Here is a 20,739-nt window from a genome sequence, read left to right as displayed (position 1 = left end):
CATGCTAGGATGGCCGGGGAAGGGCTTGCACAAGCGCAGTGGAGCCGAGGCTGCCGTAAAAATGTTATCCACGAGTTTTTAACAAAGTGGGGCAGGAGAGGCGATGTTGCTGGGTCCTAATGGCTCCTTTGGGGGAGGGGGTGAGAAGGCGAGGGGCCAACGGCAGACACTGGGAGTCAGGTGAAAGGTGAACAGCAGACTCATTCAGCAATGGAAAATAATATACCCTCCTCCTCCCAGCACTCAGGCTACATCCTAATCTCGTGACATGTGTAGTCGCCCCTCATTGGCTAGGCTCAGTGGTTAAGAGAACTTGCTCTTCTCCAGAAGACCCGAGTTCATTTCCCAGTCACAATAGGCAGCTCACAAAACCACCTGTAACTCCAGCACCCTCTTCTGGCCTCTGTGCACACCACATGTACTGCCCCCAACAAAACAGCATTCGGATAAAATGGCTTCATCGTGCATGTTAAGTGGTTAAGAAATACAAGCCCACTGTAATGCTTACACTTCACTTTGAGAAAGACTGAGCATTGCATCAGCGGGTTCCAACTTCTAAATGGTGACATGCTGGAGAGCTGCATAAGGTGGGGGGGGGGTGGTCCGTGCCATTAGGTGTGGGTGTAGTTTATAATGCACTGTGCACTGGAGTGATAGTGAGATATCTGAGATGGCTCTGCGCAGCTTGGCTCAGCTGGCAGCTGTTTCTCAGATCACACAATGCAGAAACAGGCAAGGTTTGTATTATGCTTAAAATTATCCCCTTATATTGATTTGAATTTGTACAAATTTCTGGCATTTTGTAGTTTTTCATCATATATAAGCAACTGTTCAGAACTATATATTAAGATACATTACAACTTGCTTCCCTCTCAGGAACTACTGGTATCTGAGGCGGGACTCAAAGTTCTGGGGAAGGAGACTGGGCATAATTAATGACAATAACAACTTCAAATTGGAGTTGTTTAGGGAAGCCATGTGCCATACACAGGGTGACCACACCACAGCTGATGCCTGTAGTACCAGTCACAAGTAGTCCCATCACCATCCAACATTTTCCGGAAGTTTGCAGCTGTCTGTAGCCATCAGACAGAGTGATAGCAACCGAAATGTTATTAAGGGACTTAGTGTCTACAAAGCAAACTACCCTCCAGAGGGAGGGACTGAGTCAATAGGAATGTCACTCCAGGATGTCACACAAAAGCCACCACCGTGTTTGGGATAGGTACACTTGTCTCTCTGGTCCTTACGGCCAATCCAGAGTTCACCTCAGATTTACCGGTCTTTCTGCGCCTTACAAGAGCCAAGTTTAACTTGGAAGCGCTCATGAATTGTGTCCTGTGTCAAGAAATTTCCCGACAAAATGAGCAACAGTGCCGTAGAAAGCCAAGGTCCACGCTAGTCTTTCAAACCCCAGCGCACTGTTTCTCTGTTTACTTCTTACAGCAACGTGCCAAGCGCTGTGTGGCCACATGTTGGATTTCTGTTTTTCTTTGAGGCATTCCAGTGAAATTTTGTTTGAAAAGCTGAATTTCACTGATACCAAGTAACAGATTTTAGCAATTATATGTTTCTTTCCTTAAATAGAATAAAATTACCAAAAAGTAGGTCTTTTACCTTTCATGAAAAAAGGGCTTTTCAAGATAAAAAGTAAGAAAAGTGCTTAAAAACTGTTACTGTTTCCCAAAGCACTCGGCTCCACATAGGCTGAGAAGTGCATTTCACCAAATCTCTGCACCAAGTGAACGTCAGACATACAGGGTTACTGTGAGTCCACACTAGGCAAGAATTAAAAATTTAAAAACAATTCGGGAACTACGGCATTGCCGAGGAGGCAGGAGATCGGGGACCAGGAGTCATCAATGCTCTGGTTCCACGCTCACTAGTTCTGCGGCCCAGGGCTATCATTTAACACGAGCTTGTTATTAAATCTTAAAAGAAGGTGTTAATATTCTTTCAGAGGTCTACTGAAAGAGCCAAAACAAAATGTGTTCTGTACACTGTATTTTAATAATTAAATAGGTAAAATACCATTTAAACATTTTTAAATCTGTTATGAAAAAGATTTTAAAGTATAAGCCTCAAAATAAATGTTTTTTCCAAAGATAAAGAATACTTGAAGCTTCCATAGTCACCAGTAAACCCACTGCAGAATTGTGCTTTTGTAGTGACTGAGTGGAAGAAGTATCCGGATCAAGGACATCCCACGGCCGACCGTAAAAAGCTGTTTATCCCCCGCACTGTTCCTGGGTAGGCCGCAGGTGAAAGGCCCGCCGTGCAGGTCTGGACCTTAAGAAGAGCGCACACCAGTCACCAGTCGGCTCTTCATGTCTGAACATGTCCTTGACTGGGATGAAGATGGGGCTGCCTCAGCCACACAGGCCTTCCAGGAATGGAGCCTTTTCTAGGACACTGTGTGGCTTTCACTATATGTCGTGTGATCTACTCCACCCTCAAACCCCACAAAGGACCAAACACAGGCATTAGAGACAGAGAAAACAAGAGCTGCCATCTCAGCAGGCAGAGCTTGAGAACTAAGGTCAGTGTTACTGTCCCTTCTTCCAATGAAGAAATGTGCCGCTTAATTAAACCCATCCATACTTAACAACTTCCCAACAGATCTTAATGATGCTATCGTTAAATGGTACACTTGATAAAGATATTCCAAAGTTTTAAACAGGCCAACACTGACGTGAGTCTGTATATGCCACGGGCATAACAGTATCTCCTGAACCCTTTGAAATGTGCTATTCCTAAGGGTTCACAAAAATAAAACTTCAACTAGTCAACTGGTGGTTTCAGATCAAATCATTTAATCAGTAGTCAGTAGTCCATTCCATTCTAATTTACATTCAGCCCCAGGAGAAAAAAAAAATCACCAAACACTCAATTTAGAAAACAGACTAAAATCACCCACTTCATGATCTCACCTGCATGCTCACATCTTTGCTTTGTTTCTATTGGATGATAATCCATTTCTCCCCTGTGGGGATAAAGTCTTATCTGCTTTGCATATCAACGTTTGTGAAAAACAAACCCTGCAAACCAATTCCATAGTGCATCCGACAGGAAATACCGGCAGGACTCACGGAAGCCACGCACCATAACTACTGTTATGAAAGGGGCAAGAGGCCCTGGGACAGTCCAGATGTGAGACTGACATACCACTGGCTCATGACAGTTGAGGTTTGACGACTGGCATCCAACTCAGGGATTCTCAACGGTCTGGTGAGCATGCCCATCTTCTGATCCTTGGGCCCCCACGACAAACCCCGTCAACAGCAGGCCCTCCGCCCATGTTTACTCAATGGAAGAGTAAACACGAACATAGAGCAAAGTGTATTTACTGAAGTTCCACGATTCAACCCAAAAACATGTTCTACACCGGTATATATAACTCTAAGAATTTTTACAGCAGGGCAATCAGAGAAGGGCTTTGTTAACTCACAGTGCTCCAAGCTTCCACACATTAGAAGCTGCCCCTGGGGTCCCAAGGCCTTTCAGATGGACCACAGGGGAGGTTAAAACTGGATTTCAAGCACTCTCTCATCATGCACCACAGAATATGTTTTCCCACAACAATCAGGTTATTACAAAGCCTTTGGACAATCCTACTTAGCTGGGATAGGAACCACAGAATTATTCCCAAACAATGTATTGTATTTCATTTATACAATGAGGCAAACAACTTGCTATATGGATAGTACTGTAAACTTAAGTCATTTACTATTTGCTTCTGTAAGAAAATACTCCTTTATTAAATCTTAGCCATGGTTTTCTCCCGTCACCGATTTTTCTATTAAGTTTTTAATCATTGTAAGTAACAGTGTCTTAAGAGTAGGCAACTATCTCAAGTTTTCAGAGCCAATCTTAAGCTTTGAAAATTCAAAATGGGTATGTCAAGTATGTAAAAACCAACTTGAGTTACAAAGTTTCAGGTTTCCATATTGACAAACAATAACAATATTGGTAAAGCACATATGACTACCAGGAGGCTTTTGAACCAAGGGACGCTCATCGACTCATGAGACCAGCTGGCTGTATTGCTTGCACACTGCAAATGCCTGCCCAAAAAGGGCAGAGTCCGGGGAGCTTTCCTGTCAACTCCTGCTTTCCAGCACAGCCCTCGGGCCCCCTCTGGGAGTCTGTGTGACTAGGGATCATTTTAGAGTTGGAGTGGGCAGCAGACAAGAGAGCTAGGAGGATGTGCAGCTTTGGGCAGATTCGTGCACACTCCGAAAGCAAAGGGATCTGGCTTTCTGCTATGGTTTCCTCTGCACCTGGAAGTCTCGGGGATTTCTTTGCAGTATGAGAATTCAGCCCGTGCTGAAATGCAAACACAGCAAAAAAGCAGGTGTTCCTTTCCAGAAACCCCTCCTCATGGAATACAGCACAGTTATGATGAAAAACAGGAATGTTTGTATCTAGCCAAGGCTGTCATGGAGACCGAGCCCTGTGGGGATGTGGGGTAGAAATAATCAGTAACTACTTCACAACTTTGATTGCCTTCTTCAGCAGCAAGGTAATTACATCCCAGCTGGGTTTCTTCCTCTGGACTACAGTAGTGTCTCTGAAAGGTCACATCTTAAACAGTGAAGAAGTGATCATACACCAGACTGAAGGGAACGGCTCACACTCTCAAGCTAGCTCCGGAACTGTGAGCATGGCTGGTAGCAAGAGAACGCTTTCTCAACAGCAAAGCCTCACTCACGGGGCCGTGCTGTCTTACCAGCCCCAGACAAATGGCTGCTGCTGCTGCTGCTGAATGACCTCACAGTCACAGAGTGAATGGACAACACCAGTTTTCGCTTTTGGTAGCATGATGAATTTAATGCACAGCCACAACAGGGGCAAGAAAGAGGAAGGCAGACGGGCTAACCTGCATCATTGAGCAAGGACTGTGTAGGCTTCTATGTGCAGAGATAAGCAGGGGAGGCACTTAAAAGCTTTGGGATGAAAACCCATCCAGGAGAAGCCTGGGCCTAGGGCTACTGTGATTATTACCGTCATTACTATCAATAATAACTTACTTCTCATGAAGAAACATGCAGCAGAAACATTAGAGACAAAGAGCCTACGATTGTTCTGAAATGAAACGACCCAGTGTCCAGAATGTCATATCTCCATTATAAAAGTCAATGTTTTTACACGGTCTCACTTCTTTAGCAGTAGTAGCTAGTGGAAAAGTTTTTAATTACAAAATTATTGGCAATGATATAAAGCCCTGGCTGGTACAGATATTACTGTACTGGCACCCATTTGGTAAGGAAAATATCACCATCCAGCATCTTAAATATCCTTTATCATCCAAATATCTTAAACCAATGCTCTAATATTGTTATTCAAAGATACTTCTGTCTTTCCCCCATTACTCCATAATCAATATTCCTCTTAGAAATGATAACATTCACATATATAAAATAAAATATAATGCTTTAAAAATCTCAAAAATGTAGTGTTAGTAGTTCTAGTTATCCGAACTCAGTTTCCATGGAGTGGCTTTGAATTTTTATTGCCTAGATGGCTTAACAATAAAATCTTAACTGTCGTGTGGCAGTGGTCCTAACACACCTGTAAACACAATGCCACCGAAAACATTTTTATTGGCAGGAAATACTACACTCAAGCATGTGTGAAATCCTGAAACTTTAAAGCCTCTTAACATAATCATGTGTATCTATGTACAGAACATACATAAATTTCACTTTATGTAAAACATATGAAAGAGGTAATCCCAAAATCACACGAAACATAATAAATATAGAACTTGCTTTGTTAAAAATCTACAGTATACATTCAAGTAAAGGCTAAACTTCCAATGCCAACCATATCTGGGACAAAAATTTAATGTTTACAATAATCAGTCCCCTAAAAGTGCTATTTTCAATACCTGGAAGGGAATCCATTCTAGTGCTTCTGTTTCATCCAAACATCATACATTCCTCTCTTCACAGAGCCAGCTGCTTCTGCTACTAACACACATCCAAAGCTTTTGCATCCTTTTACATTGCTTAGCATTGCAGCTCTTTGGGGGAAGACCGGGAAGTCCAGACAAACAACCCAGACCATCTTAAATTAGATGACTGACTTTATGATACACCCTGTTTAACTCAGGTTTTAGTGAGAACACTGCGGTCTATGCATCTAAGGTAAGTCGTCTCTTTCCACGTGAGAAGTTGTGTAGGTCGAGGAGCATCCACTGTAGCAACCTTCCCGTGAGCCAGGTCTCGACACCACGCTCCATTTCTGACTTTGTACATTCTCGTCCCACTTCATTCGCTTTAGTTTCTTCAGGAGTTATATTCAGCACATTGATTGAACTCCTGGAAAAAGTAAGGTAAATCTTAATAACTAATTGCCTGCTCCTTGATTACGGTTTAGAGCAGATGTTCCTGAACACATCGAGTCTGACTGCCCCATGTCTGTGCTAACAATACATTTTGGGAAACCATTTAAGAAAGTAAGAGGGACACACAGAAGAGGGGCGCTATTTGAGACTTCCATTCACCACAGTAGGTACGGACTCTGAGCGGCAAGATCACTACAGTGCACACCAGTGTCCTCTCCCTGTAATCATTTGCTGGTTTGTGTATTCCAAACAAAGCCCAGCTCTCATCTCAACCTCGGCAGTGCCTTCTGACTGGCTCCCCCACCATAGTCCTGACTCCATAATCTGTCTCCCACAGAGACAAGGGCAGTACTATTTTTATAAAGCTCCTGCTTTTCTTCCCCCTCCTCTTAATAGTTGCTCTGTAGCTCTTAGAAGATTACTGACCTAAAAATACAGACTAAGTTATTTTATAAAATGATATGTATGGGTTTCCTAAGGGTAAAGAAGCTGCATTAATACTCTCACTTTGGCATGAATCTCCTTTATCACCCAGGAGGAAGTGGCTCTTCTTGGCTCTCTGCCTTTAATACCAGTGCGATGGGCATACCAAAGAAACTTAAACTATGAACTCTGAAAAACTAGCAAAATGGCATCCTTCAATACAAATAAAGTATTGAGATTTTTAAGTGACTCCTGAAATGAGTCATCCCTGCCTCTCTTTTAAGGCAGGGTCTCACTACGCAGTCCCGACTGACTTAGAGCCTTCACTATGTTGAACATTCACTACATACACCAAGCCTGCCTCTGTCTCCTGAGTGCTGGCATGGAAGCTGTGTACCATCATGGCTGGTCCTTAAGTCTATACTTTAAATGGAAAATGAGCCACATCCTCCCTTGTTCGCCACTAGACTTCCATACTGAGCACCCAGCCTCCCACACTGGGAATCTCTGTGCATCCAGAATCTAACTTCTCTCCCAGGCCTCTGCTGGCACAAATGCTATCTATGTATAACAACCTCTCCTGAGCAGTGCAGTGTTCACCACGTTACAAGTATGTGAAACGTCATTTCAAAACAAATACCTGTGTTCAGACGCATAGGAGTGTGTCTGGCAAATGTCTGAAGTAGAAGGTGAAGCAGGAAGGGATTTAGTCAGTTTTGATGTGCAAGCTGGTGCCCCATTAGCCACACTGTGTGGCTTCTTTTGTCGTGGCCGGGAGTGCACTATAAGATTGTTTGGATCAGAACCTGTTTTTCAGAAGCAAGGGAAAGAGTGGGGCACATGGTAAAACATCAAACATAACGAAGACAGTCAACCAGGAGCAATCACTGCAGTTTGGAGTGGGATTGGAGAAAGAACATATTAACTGCCTTCTCTGTAAATAGAAGGAGCTAGCTTAAAAAAGGTCAAGACCTAAAATCATCAATCTTCAAAAACATGGCATTATTATACACTCACAAAAATACTTTTATATGCAAGGTTCTCCTCTGGGCTCTACTGTGACCTCAGTAAATAAATCAATAAGTTGATTTGGGGGCGGGGGGCACTGTTCCTTGTTGAGTTGGAACCTATTATGGGTTGAGTTCCGGGGTTTGCTTGCCAGCACCTGAGCACACAGGTGAGCAGAGATCAAAAACAGAAAATGCTTCACGAAGACGAAGTCTTAGCTCCACACACAGATCATCCTGTGCACTGTGAGGCTGCATGCTCGCCTCTGCACTTGATGTGCACGCCTCAGAGGACACAGCTTGTGAGCACTTACTTCCTGAGAAGGCACTGAACAGTTTCACATTTTCTGAGTTCTGGTGGTCGAAGGTCGTCATGTTTAAGAACTGCTGCTTCAACCAGCTGGCTCTTTCTTCTTCAAATGCCTTCCTCTAGGGGAACAACAACCAAAGAGTTGGCAATTACTTCACTGTCACTTCCTGAACTTCTCCAACTCTTCCCTCTCGGGGCCCTGGATAGATCTTGTATGAAATAGTCTCCTGGAAACTAAAAGATGCTTGAGAAAATTATATTTAAAAAATGAGGGCGGTAGCAGGGCGTTGGTGGCGCACGCCTTTAATCCCAGCACTCGGAGCAGAGCAGGTGATCTCTGTGAGTCGAGGCCACTGGGCTACCAAGTGAGCTCAGAAAGCAAAGTACAAGAAACCCTGTCTCGAAAAAAAAAAAAAAAAAAAAAAAAAAAAAAAAAAAAAAAAAAAAAATGAGGGCGGAAGAGATGGGGCAATGGTGAAGAGCACTTGTTGCTCTTACGGAGGACCTGGATTCGATTCCAAGCACCCACATGGTGGCTCACAACCATCAGTAACACCAGTTCCAGGGAATGCGATACCCTCTTCTGGCCTCTAAAGACACCAGGCACACACATGGTGCACAGACACCCTCAAACATAAATAGTAGTTTTCAAATAATTTAAATAATACTAAGTCAGAGATTTCACTTACTACTCCAACAATTGCCGGGGTTCCCATGAACAGAGTATCAGCAGAATTTTTGAATACAAAGAAACTCAACCATAAAACTGATATCAGAACAATATCCTGCTTCATGAGTCAGTCACCTAGAAACGACCTTCTGACTGACTCATCAGGCATTTCTTCTGTCCTCTAGCCATCTGCCATGGCCACTGCTACTGAGCCACAAGAGGGCAGGCACTGGTTACACCAAGCACCTCCTCATCAGCAGAGGATGCCTCAACTACACTTTCTTTCCCTCATCTCCGTCTGATCGGTCACTCTCACCTGTGTCTACAAGCAGACATGTTCTCAGACAGACACGTGACCAGCTGTGGCTTGATGGAAGGATTTTACAATCGTGGAGGGAATTGGTGTTAGCCCTTAAATGACCAGCACCGAGTCTGTCACTCATAAATGGAAGCATGAAACCAAGTGTCACCAGACAGCAAGAAAACCAACCACAGAAGTGGAAAAAAGGCCAGGACAATAAGCTGACCGCAGATTACAATGTTTCAAGAGTTCTGAAAATACTGTCACACATATTACAAGATTCATAAATGCATGCAAAACAATAATAGTATACAAAGAAAAGGGAAATTACAAATTCTGAAGTAAATAATAGAGCTGATCCAAAGACTAAAACAAGAGACTATGCAGAACGTGGAGCCCACCGTCAGCCACAGACACACCTGACATGGACAAGTCAAACACGGGGACAGGCAAGAGAAAACATCATCGGCCTCTTCGGATGAGGAACCCAGGAACTACGAAACCCGTAAACTTCCATAGAAGGTATGTGGGCGGTGCCCCACAAAATTACCACAAGTAACACAGGCTGCGTTGTCACCTAGGCCCCCCAGCCACAACAAAAATGAAAATCAATGAATAATTCTTTTAATTTTGAGGTGAAAGCTACAAGTTCAAATTAAACAGCCAGCTGATGCAGTCTAACATCATTTTAGAATTTCCAGTGTTCAGAACAGCTGTGACCATGACATGTTTCTTTTTAAAAGGTGACGTAAGACCGTGACATGGATTAGAAAAGGACTAACGAGTGGCAGGAACACAGTCGCAGTCTGACTCGACAGATCACAGCATAAACACTAGGGGGCGATACAGCCTTCCTGGCAGGCAGTCTGACTGTATTTTAGGGCCGAGACTAGATCGGAGGCAGGAGGATTGCCTTGCATGTATGAGGCCCTGGATGGACCCCCATCATTTATGTCTTCAAATGCATGATTTGTTTATAGAATGAGTAATGTCACATAATCATATTATCAACATCATTTTCTGGCTTTCCATTTCTAGGCCCCAACTGCAGACAAATCACCGGATTTACAGATATTTACAGTCGAGGGCAGAAGGTCTATGTGGTAGCACCTGGACAATGAAAACAATCTCATACGACTGCATAGTGGAGGGGCGAGCAAGGGAGGTGGGGAAAGGCTAATACAAGGGTTTCTACTTGACACGGTGGCACATGCCTTTAATTCCCAGTCAGGAGGCAGATCTCTGTGAGTTCAAGGCCAGTCCTGTACATCAAATTCTAGACCAGAGCACACACAGACTGTTTCAAAATAATCAAAATAAGACAAAAATGTCTATTGAAAAATTTCTGAGAATTTTAACTTTTATAGTATTTTAACCATTTTTAAAGATTTGATTTTTATTTGATGTGTATGGATGCCTGAATGTATGTGCACCACATTGGCCTGGTGCCCATGGAGGTCAAAGAAGGCCTCCTCCCCTGGAACTGGAGTGACAGATGGTTGTGAGTGCTGGGAACCCAGTCAGGGCCTCTGTAAAAGCAGCAAGTACCCTTTCCAGCTCTGAAGGGATTCAAAGCTTGTGCCCCACACCCGGATTCAAATGGACATTTGTCTTAAGTCAGTGGTTATTTCTAGGGGATGAAATTGGAGAGTCAGAGGCACTGTCTCACTCCACAATATTCTGTATAGGTTGAGTTTTAAAACCACATCCAAACCCCGTGTCTTTAATTTCTGAAAGGGCACTATGGAGGCACTGTACTGCTGACAGACTGCAACCTGTGGACATATGTGATGAAAAATCCAAACTGCTAACTTGTATACATTCCTCTCTGAGGACTGGGAAACAGAATCTTTTCCTGTGCTTTCTTTTCTATTCAACAAGGATGCTGCTGGTACTACCTTCTGCACCGCGTGTATTGACAGTACATACGTGACAGAGGCCCAAAAGGAACTGAAGATCGAACAGAGACCATCCCTATGCTCAGCCCCTTCACTTTCCAGTTACCTGTAATGGAACAGGCCCCAGGCCTTAGCACATCTGACTCCATGATGGAAGAGCCACGCAGACCATGAAACTCAGCAGGTAGACAGCACCACCAGCCAAAACAGAAGGGAAGACCCAATCCGTCAAGGTCCACAGTTCTTGGAAAGGCTCTAAATGGACTCACCTTGCTTTCTGGCTTCCGTTGTTCTGCTTCTGGCTAACTGTTCTTGCTAACTGAAGTATGTCAACTCAAGATTTGTTTTTTGTGCTTGAAAGCTCAGCCTGAGGAAGGCTGGGATCCCAAACACACAATGTAGTCACTGGCCGGATAATAAAGACTTTCCATTGGCTTAACCCTGTGTCTGAGCAGTATTCTCGGTAGAGACCGCACAACAGTAAGATGGTCAGGTGGGATCTGGAAGCGAGCATCCCCGCACACCCGTGCCAACCCAGCAATGCAGAGCTCACCTCCAGCCCCAAGCGGATTGCGGCTTCCGTGAAGCTTCGCCTCTCTCTCTCAAAATTCTTTTTTTGCTCTTTAAAGAGGGACCACTCTTCTTTGAGGCGTTCCTTTTCTTCCAGCAAGTAACAGTCTCGCAACAGTGAGGTGGTGTCATCGTCACACGCAGTGGCCAGCTGCTGCTATTAAATTTTAAAACACGGTAAGTCAGGAAGCCCACACAGCTCGCGCACATTCAAGTGAAGGTGAGGAGGATGGGTCAAAGCTTGGCTGAGGACATACACTATGAAGAATCAGCGAGCCAATGAGAACCTGCCTTCCCAAGTGCTGCTGCTTCCCTCGGCAAAGCAGGACCATGTGAAGAGGGGATGCAGCTCACTAACTGCTGGAGCAGAACTCAACTGCGGCGGAAACGTCGTCCCCTCTACCGACCGGGGATGGAGGAGCAGAGGTCTAGCAGGTTCGGGAGCATCATCACCCTGCCCCTCCCGTCTACCTGCAAGAGCTGCTGCTGTGCCCGGATCATTTCTTTACACTGCTGGATCTCCAACTCCAGCTTCTCCGTCTCCTGCTCGTGGTCTTGTCGGGAGATGACGTCCTCATCACTGAGGCCTTCTAGGTGGACCTTTGAAACTGACAGAAGCCAGTGTGCTGGTTAGGTTGTTGTCACCTTGACACGAGCTAGGGCCATCTCAGGAGAGGGCCCCTCAGCTGAGAAATGCCCCATCAGACTGCGCTGTGAGCAAGCCTGTGAGGCATCCTCTTCACTAATGATTCTTTGTTTTTGGAGACAGGTTTCTCTGTGTAGCCCTGGCTGTCCTGGAACTGGCTCTGTAGACCAGGCTGGCCTTGTGGGAAGGCTCAGCTCAGTATGGTGGGGCCGCCACTGTGAAGGTGGTCCTGGGTTCTATAAGAAAGCAGGTTAAGGAAGCCAGAGGAGCAAGCCAGTAAGCAGCACTCCTCTGTGGCCTCTGCTTCCGTTCCTGCCCTGACTTCCCCTCACGATGGTCTGTGAGCTATGAGGTAAAATAAACCCTTTCCTCCTGAGTTGCTTCTAGTCATGGTGTTTATTCAAATAATAGAAACCCTGACTGGAACAGCCAGAACTAGGCACAGGTTTTAAAGCCACCGTCCGCTTACATTGCTCTTGAACAGACATTTAAAAATAAAAGACTCTCACAACTCTTCCCTTTCTGGGATTCTCACAGGTTTTGTAAAAGGAAGTTATTTTGTTTAACATTTTACATTTTTCTAAGTTATAACAAAATTAAATGTTTTAAAGCGGAACAAATCTAAGTTCTAACTATACAGTTACATAATTTTAGGGCTAAACAGATTTTTACAAATAAGCACTGTTGCCAACATTTAACTTATAAACCACATTTATTCAAGACTATCATGAGAAGATTAGTAACACACCTCACTGTGTCTCTGGTTCTTGACAGCCAGTCTTCGGGAGGAGCTGGCTCAGCCACAGCAGAATGCTCACAACCCCACAAATGTCCGAACTGTTTCTGATGGGACTGACAGAGTGGACAGTACTACCAGCTGTGTACGCTCACCTTAAAGCCTACAAAACTGGAGTCCAGGCATGCGTCTTAATGAGCAGCAATGATGACGTGAGTTCAGTTCACGCAAATCAACGGGGAACTATGAGAACTGTGCGTTTGCCTTTTACAACCTACAGCATCAGCACTAAAACTGATAATTCAATCAATTTTAAGTAGACTTCATTTACTAAATAGAGATTTTCGTGTTGAAGAAAGGCTGAGGTAAAAAGTGTACTCTGCTCCTGTAGAGGTCCCAGGTTCTGTTTCTAGCACCCACGCAGGAGGCAGTCACACATAACTTCGGCTCCAGGGAAGCCAACACCTCTGGCCTCCATAGGAACCTACATTCATATGATATACCCATTTGCAGACACACAAACACAATTAAAATGATAAAACTAAATCTTAAAAAATACAAAATTTAACTTTCCTGACTTAAAGCATGCAGACTTTAATACACACAGAATGGCTCACCTTCACACTCTTAAGTTACACGTTACTGAGTTCATTACTGAGCTGCACGGGGACACAGCATCAGAACCTGAGGGACACTGCTCTCTAAGGTTGGTTCTGAAGCCAGGTGCATCTCTCTCAGTGAATGCAAAGCCAGGGGCAAACCAGACGGAACTGGACACTCAAGAGCAGCAGGCTGAGCTGTGAGCAGCAACTCTGAGGCCATGGTACCAATGTCTGAGCAACTGGACAGCAACAGTTTACATCACAGCCCACTTTGCATGCACTGGAGCAGTAATTACCTTGGTTATCAAGTTTTTCTACATGACTTTTCAAAATTCTCCACTGTTTTCTGATGCTGTTTGTAAGCTGCTCTCTCACGGTATCACAAGAAAGGCCCCATACACTCTCTCTGCTCAGCTCCCCAGCATCATCTTCAATATCAGAGATAACCTACAGCACAGGGAAAAATAAAAGGAAAGACCAGCAGCTTACAGGGGTTTACACCCAGGCAGCCACACCAGACTGATACAGTCTCTCTGCCCATTACCCAGGATCTTTTAACAACGCAATTAACACTGAAGACAGAAGCTCCCAAATTCAGATCTCTTTCCGTGTGACTCTGACAGAGCTGTCTGAGGAGAGACAGCTGCTGTCTGTGCAATGCTGTGTGGGATGCTGCCCCACATTTCCTTCTCAAACTGCAAAACAGTAAACTCAGGCTTAGAGGCAGGCTTAGTGCCACCCAGCCACCAGACAGGCAGGACTGAGATGGTCAGCTTGTCTCTAAGTTAGATTGCTGCAACAAATAAACCTTTTGAAATTATCTACAGAGTCACATAATCAATCCTAATTCTCCTATCATTTTATGGTTGACATGTTTTTCTTGTTTTTTTTTTTTTTTTGTACTAAGACATGAAATTATAGGAAAATGTATCAGTTGATTAAGTTACCACAGAGAAACAATACTAAATGTGCAAACCAAACATGCATCCACATAAAATAGTCCTTATTTGTTATTAACTTCAGAAAGGTCGAAATACATGACTATGAAAAATACCCCTCAGGGGAAAGACGGCAAAAGATTAAAAAAAAAAAGTCATTAGACCCTCAATCATAGGCAAATGCAGCAGGAATGAAGAGCTGGCTGGATGCTCTGACATCAGCACTGGAGTAACAGGGATCTGCTCTAAGCAGAGCAGGTGACTCAGGCTCGGCAGATGGCTCAGTGACTGCTCTTGCCATCATCGGTCTCCAGGAGCTGTGACCCATTTCAAAGCATCGCTCAACAGAGATGCCAGGGCCTGAGCACTTGGGAGTTAAAACACTCTGGGATTTTACAGTATCTCTCTCCTCTGTCTGTGTGTGTGTGTGTGTGTGTGTGTGTGTGTGTGTGTGTGTGTGTGTCTGTCTGTCTGTCTGTCTTTCTGTCAGGGATATGATGCAAGCCTAAACACCAGCTCTATTTAAAATGTACCTTGTATGCACAATTTGAAAGTAAGTTTATGTTATATTTTTGTGCGGCTCGAGTCTCATCACTGAGCTGTCTTGGGAGATCAAATTTGCAATTTTCCAACTGCAGCATCATGTTACACTCAAAGCTGCAGCTTGCAGAGCAGGATGGATTTCTATTTTTCAGATCATGGTGCTACACCCTGATTATAAACCTGCTGTTAACTCTTACCAGGCTGGTGAGATGGCTCAGCAGGTAAAGGCACCTGCCACCAAACTGGGCGACCTGGATTCGATACCTGGGACCTAGATGGTGCATTGGTGAAAAAGAGAAATGACTCCTACAAGTTGTCCTCTGATCTCCACACTGCCCTCAATAAAGTTAAGTTGAAAAATTCCAAATAGGTAAGTGTGATTGCACACGCCTAAAATCCCAGCATAGGAGGGTGAAAGCAGAGAGATTTTTTAAGTTCTGGGCTAGCTTAGACTACGTAGCAAGATCCAGTCTCAAAACAACAAACAAACAAAACCAAAATTACTACTTGTTTCCCAGATTGGGTAAAAACCTACAATCACAAGATTTATTAAAAAAAAAAAAAAAAAAAAAAAACAAGTCAGAGAATAGTGTGCACACCTTTAATCCCAGCACTCGGGAGGCAGAGCCAGGTGGATCTCTGAATTCAAGGCCAGTCTGGGGTAGAGAGTGAGCTCCAGAACAGCCAGGCCGACACAGAGAAACCCCATCTTGAAAAACCTAAAGCAAAACCAAACCCACCTAACTTTAATTTGGGGTTCATATTTTGGCTACTGTACAAGCTAAACATAAGTGAAATCCAAAAGGTACCTAGCACCCAAGGGTCTACTTATTCTTACTCTTCTGTCCTAAAACCTTCACTGAAGAGAATGGAAAATTACCTAAGTTTTAAGAGAAAAGCAAGTAGAGAAAGAACTTTTTAACAGGAAAACCACCTCTGACGTCCTTCAGCTCTGAACTGTGAGGAACCAGCGGGGATGTGACCACTGCCTGACGAAGGGGAAGGCACTGCTGATTTCTTCCCCACTTCTACTGACCGTTAATAAGGGACCAGCCAACCCTGAACACACCTCGTAAGGGATGCAACCTATGTTGGTCAAGTTCACAACCAGCTGAAAGTGACAACTCAAAACCTAAGTTTAAAGCAGGTATTAAGTCACAAGTTGTAAAAGAACACAGGGGCACCCTTGTTCTAAAGTCACATTCGGGGAGGAAGAGCACACGCTAACATCCATCACCATATATTATTATAATGTTAGTTACTGGCGTTAATCTTACTGTCCCTGGTTTAGAAATCAAATGTTCTCATAGGTATACACAGGGAATTCAGGACACGTAAGGATTTGTTTTGGTACTATCTATAGTTCCGGGCATCGACTCTGGGACCCTCAAAAAAGGACTGTGTCCCGTGCATTAATATTTAAAAAAAAAAAAAGGCAAGGAGGTGAGACGGGCTTCTCAGCTGGCTAATTTAAGAGTCCACGAAACAAAGCATCCTTGAAGATGGGCTTACAAATGTACTTCAGTGGCTTGGCTAGCAGACAGACCTGATCTCAAACTGTCATCTTCAGATTTTAACCACTGTGACCTTCAGGTCAAGGCCAGAACCTGGGTTCTCATGGCAGATGATTGAGTCATCTTTCCGCACGCTTTCTACCTTGAGAGCATCTACTTGCTTTGGAAGAGAATACTCCAGAGTTGCTCTCTTTGTGATGTCTTCTTTGACTGAGCAGCAATGTGGTAACCATTTCTCTACATGTCTATCCCTTCCCAAAGTGCTTCTTGAAGGAACTGTCAAAACCTTAGCTCTGTCTTGTCAGGACTTAGAACACAGTGAGCTTCTATAAAGGTGTGGACTGAATGTTTATTTAGCTCCAGAGAGAGAACATGGTATTTGTTGTATGGTATTTTGCTTGTGCTCTAACAAACAAAGCTTGCCTGGAGATCAGAGGACAGAGCTGTCCACTAGTTAACCATAGTGGCCAGGCAGTGGTGGCACACACCTTTAATCCCAGCACTTGGGAGGAGGAAGCAGGAAGATCAGTCCAAGGCCACCCTGGGCTACACGAGATTGAACCAGTCTAAAAGAGAAACAGAGCCACGTGGTGATGGCTATGCCTGTGATCCCAGCACATGGGAGTAGAGACAGGATCACCACATTCAGTCTGAAGTCTCTGGTGGCTGCTGCTCTGCTTCTCTGATCTTTCAGCCTCTATATCTGACTCCAGGTTTTTACTGTTAAGACTAATTATAATCATGCTTCAGGTACTGAAGACCATCACACATAGCACGGAGGGTGAGGGCAGATGCAAATCCAATCCTACTTCTGCTCTGCATGCCATGCTAGTAACTACTGTGCCTCAGTTTGCTCACATCTAAGATGGGTATAATTAAAGTCTAGTCAAATTATTATAACATTTTAAGAATTATAATGCTGGAAATCACTTCCAGGAGAAATATAACTGAGATGATACTCATGAAGTACCAGATGACCATCTCCAGATGATTTCTGGGATGTGCCTGGAAACACCCAGGGGCAATTTTCAGTTGTCACAGTGACTACAAGGGGCAGAGCACTGACTGTACTGTGCAAAATCCTCCTGGTGCCCTCACTGCGTTACCTAGCCGGGGTGTGAACTGCGTGGGTTAGCAGCCTAGGCTGGCATCAGAGGCACTTACAACAGTGCCTGTGGTGTCATCCGCCCTTTCCCTGGGTTTCTTCTTCTGGGGAGAGAGAAGAGAAATCATCTCCTTCTTCATCTGCTGGAGGACCTTCTTCAGCTCCGCATTCTCCATTAGGATCTGCTTCTGGCGGTACTCATAATCGTTCAGCAGAATTCTGTACATTTCGTCTTCATTCCTGCGGAGAAAGCACGGTGTGAGAACACGGTGACAGTAACCCCTGCCCACACCGTCAGGTCACACGCTGTACCTGGCCTCTGTTTTATCAGTCCTCCACGAGCCTCGTTTTCCATCAGCTCGACCCACATAATTTAAGACGTCCATGGCTACAAATGTAAGCACAAAACATAATCAATCTCTATCATGCGCTTAAGAGCCTACCACACTGGAGACATACGAGGGACCGAAGCTGACCTGGGACATAGGCCAGGACCCTTCAAACACCCTGGGGCTCGGCAAATTCTTCAAATGCTAAGCTCACTTCTTCCCTGGCAGGGGGAAGGAGAGAAACACCTCCGGTTCCTAAGGATAAGGGATGTACTCAATGGAGGGGCACGTGTCTGGCACACGATGTTACTCGTCACGATTAACTCGACTATCAGGGGATGACCACACACAGGCTGCAGGCGGCTGGCTGCCTACTCCTGACCACCAAGCTTTCCGAGAACTCGGCCACAGCCGCCTGTTTACACACTGCAACGGCAGAGGAAGCACTCACGCTGAACTTACTCACGGCTTGGGCTTTACAGAGGCGGCCTGTCCTGCCCTATTAGCACATCACTGTTGTCATCTTGAGAGGAGAGAAAGCTCTTAACAGTACTAATGCTCCATCCTCCCCAGAAGCAGTCAGACTCATTTCACATAAGAAAAAAGTTATTCTAATTTCAAATAAGAAGAAATCTATCGTTTATTTCTGATTGGCTGCTGCCGCTGCTGCCACTTACAAAGCTAACTCCAAAATCGCCCTTCTTGTGACGTTCAGAAGCCACTGTGATGCTTCCTATCTCCAGTTCTTTCTATGGAACCACTGTCCTCGGGCTTACTTTTCAACTCCACACCCAACATGCTAAACAAACACTTGTGTGGTGCTCTGGATGAGAATGCCCTCCAGGGATCATATGTTTGAACACTAGGTCCCCAGTTAGTGGAACTGTTTGGGAAGGCTTAGGAGGTGTGGCCTTGTGGGAAGAGGAGTGTCACTAGGGGTGGGCTTTGGCTCTTCCTGCTTCATAGTTGTCTCAAGATGTCAGCTCTCAGCAACGCTCTAGCACCATGCCTGACTGCCCACCACCACGCTCCCCGCCATGACAGTCACTGCCTGCCATCTAAACTGGAAGCCCAACAAACTCTCCTCTAAGTTGCTTTGGTTACTTTGTCTTATAGCAATAGGAAAGTAATTAAGACAACACGTAGCTAGTGATGCAAACTAAAACAACCCACTTTTGTTTCCCCCCACCAATCAGTGTCTCAACTTACAGTTTACATGGAAATGCCTAGTCTAAAGCCACGCTTACAACTTCGCTCTTTCACGTGATGGGCACATCACAGCAGATACTCCATTCACTCCATCAGCGTCATACCTATTTTTTTATCCTTCTTGTTCATAACAAGCTGATGCAGACGCTCCTTTAGTTTATTGTATTCACGCTCTTTTCTCTTCATATCATGATTATACTGAGTAGCCCGACTGGCTATGATATTTTGTAATTTCTGTACCTGAAAGAAAAAACACTTTCTTTCAAACAAGAATTGCTAAACCCAGTAAAATCCGAAAATTCAAAAGGTAAAACAGGTCCTAGTTCCCATCTTCCCACAAAGTGAGTTTCCACGTCTACCTTAGGAAACACACAGTGAAGGACAGCAATACACAGTGGCACCCAGCTGCCAGCACGCTGTCTTCTGAGCAGCAACCACTGGGAGCCCCGATCACAGCCTGCTCTTCTGAGTCCGCCCTGTGCAGGCTAGGCTAGTGCCTACTGCTGAGCCACACTCCCAGACTGCTTTTTACTTCAAGGCAGGGTCTCACAAAGCTGTCCAAGCTGGACTTGATTCTCAGTTTTGCTGCCCACCACCTTAGCAGCTGGGATTACAGGCCTGTGCTAGCAGCTCCGCTCAGGCAGCTCTTGACTGGAAGTATAGTTTGTTCTTTAAAGCTATTCTCCACCCCGGCCATAGGGTGGTGTTTTAGCTTACTCCATACCAAAGACAAACTATAGTCAAACTAAATGTAATCAACATATCATATCGAAATTTCCTATGTAGTAACTTTGGTTAGATATTCATTGTTCACTATTAAAAACTAATAGAGTAAAAATAAATCCATCTGTTCATGGGATATTTATGAAATAGACTCCTGGGGCTGAAGAGATGGCTCAATGGTTAGGAGACTTGCTGCTCTTGCTGAGGACCTGGGTTCAGTTCTCAGTACCCACATGATGGCTCACATCCACCTGTAACTCTCGTTCCTGGGGACCCAATCTTCTGGCCTCCGAAGGCACCAGCCATGGAGACAAAATACCCGTACACATACAAAATAAAATAAGAGAGATAAAATGGAAATAAACTCTCTTCTAAGCCTCTTAGTTAAATACTAAAACACTAAAAATAATGTATTTTTATAGCTATTATATGGGCAGGGGTCACAACACAGAAAAGGAAGATCCAATGGCTTGTTCTCAGATGCATTATAAATAACGCCTTCAGATGCACTAATGCTAGTTCCACATCATCACAGTGCTCTTGGCACTAAACTAAAAATAAGGGGTCTACGTACCTACTAAGCAAAGATTAGAATTAGGATATTTGGAGTTAAAAATGAAATATATGAATTGCCACAGCTTTGTGCAGCTTAGGCAAGTATTCAGCACTGTGGCCATTAAAAGGTTAATTCTTTGCGAGATGAAAAATGGTACATTTAAGATCAGACAAGAGGAAAGGGGAAGAGTTTAGTGGTAGAGCACTCGCCTAGCTTGAGTGGGGCCCTGGTCAAGTGAGAGCCAGAGAGAGGCCTTCATTGTAGAGGGAGACTTTGCTGACGTGAGGTGTTGGTGCAAAGGGGTGTGGCG

The 20,739-nt window shown here is 44.5% G+C and overlaps 1 protein-coding gene across 4 annotated transcripts in view; it reads right to left on the bottom strand.

The window, feature by feature from the left end:
• Positions 1 to 2,792: 2,792 nt before the first annotated feature.
• The window catches only part of LOC114698274 (SSX family member 2 interacting protein), a 40,722-nt gene continuing 22,775 nt past the window's right edge, over positions 2,793 to 20,739 (bottom strand). For 2 of the 4 annotated variants that reach the window (XM_028876877.2, XM_037207178.1), the window contains 9 exons: positions 19,255 to 19,390; positions 17,925 to 18,000; positions 17,672 to 17,852; positions 13,809 to 13,959; positions 12,000 to 12,136; positions 11,512 to 11,685; positions 8,094 to 8,208; positions 7,413 to 7,578; positions 2,793 to 6,323 (listed from right to left, as the gene is read on the bottom strand). In XM_028876877.2, coding sequence (XP_028732710.2) covers positions 6,137 to 6,323; positions 7,413 to 7,578; positions 8,094 to 8,208; positions 11,512 to 11,685; positions 12,000 to 12,136; positions 13,809 to 13,959; positions 17,672 to 17,852; positions 17,925 to 18,000; positions 19,255 to 19,390 — 1,323 coding nt within the window. In that variant the 3' untranslated portion in view covers positions 2,793 to 6,136. The remainder of the gene's footprint in view (positions 6,324 to 7,412; positions 7,579 to 8,093; positions 8,209 to 11,511; positions 11,686 to 11,999; positions 12,137 to 13,808; positions 13,960 to 17,671; positions 17,853 to 17,924; positions 18,001 to 19,254; positions 19,391 to 20,739) is intronic. The other 2 variants (XM_037207179.1, XM_037207177.1) reach the window with 2 other exon arrangements.

The sequence above is a fragment of the Peromyscus leucopus genome, chromosome 6, assembly GCF_004664715.2.
Source record: "Peromyscus leucopus breed LL Stock chromosome 6, UCI_PerLeu_2.1, whole genome shotgun sequence".
Lineage (NCBI taxonomy): Eukaryota > Metazoa > Chordata > Mammalia > Rodentia > Cricetidae > Peromyscus > Peromyscus leucopus.
The sequence above is the reverse complement of the archived record's forward strand: the minus strand, read 5'-3'. Positions and strand labels throughout refer to the sequence as shown.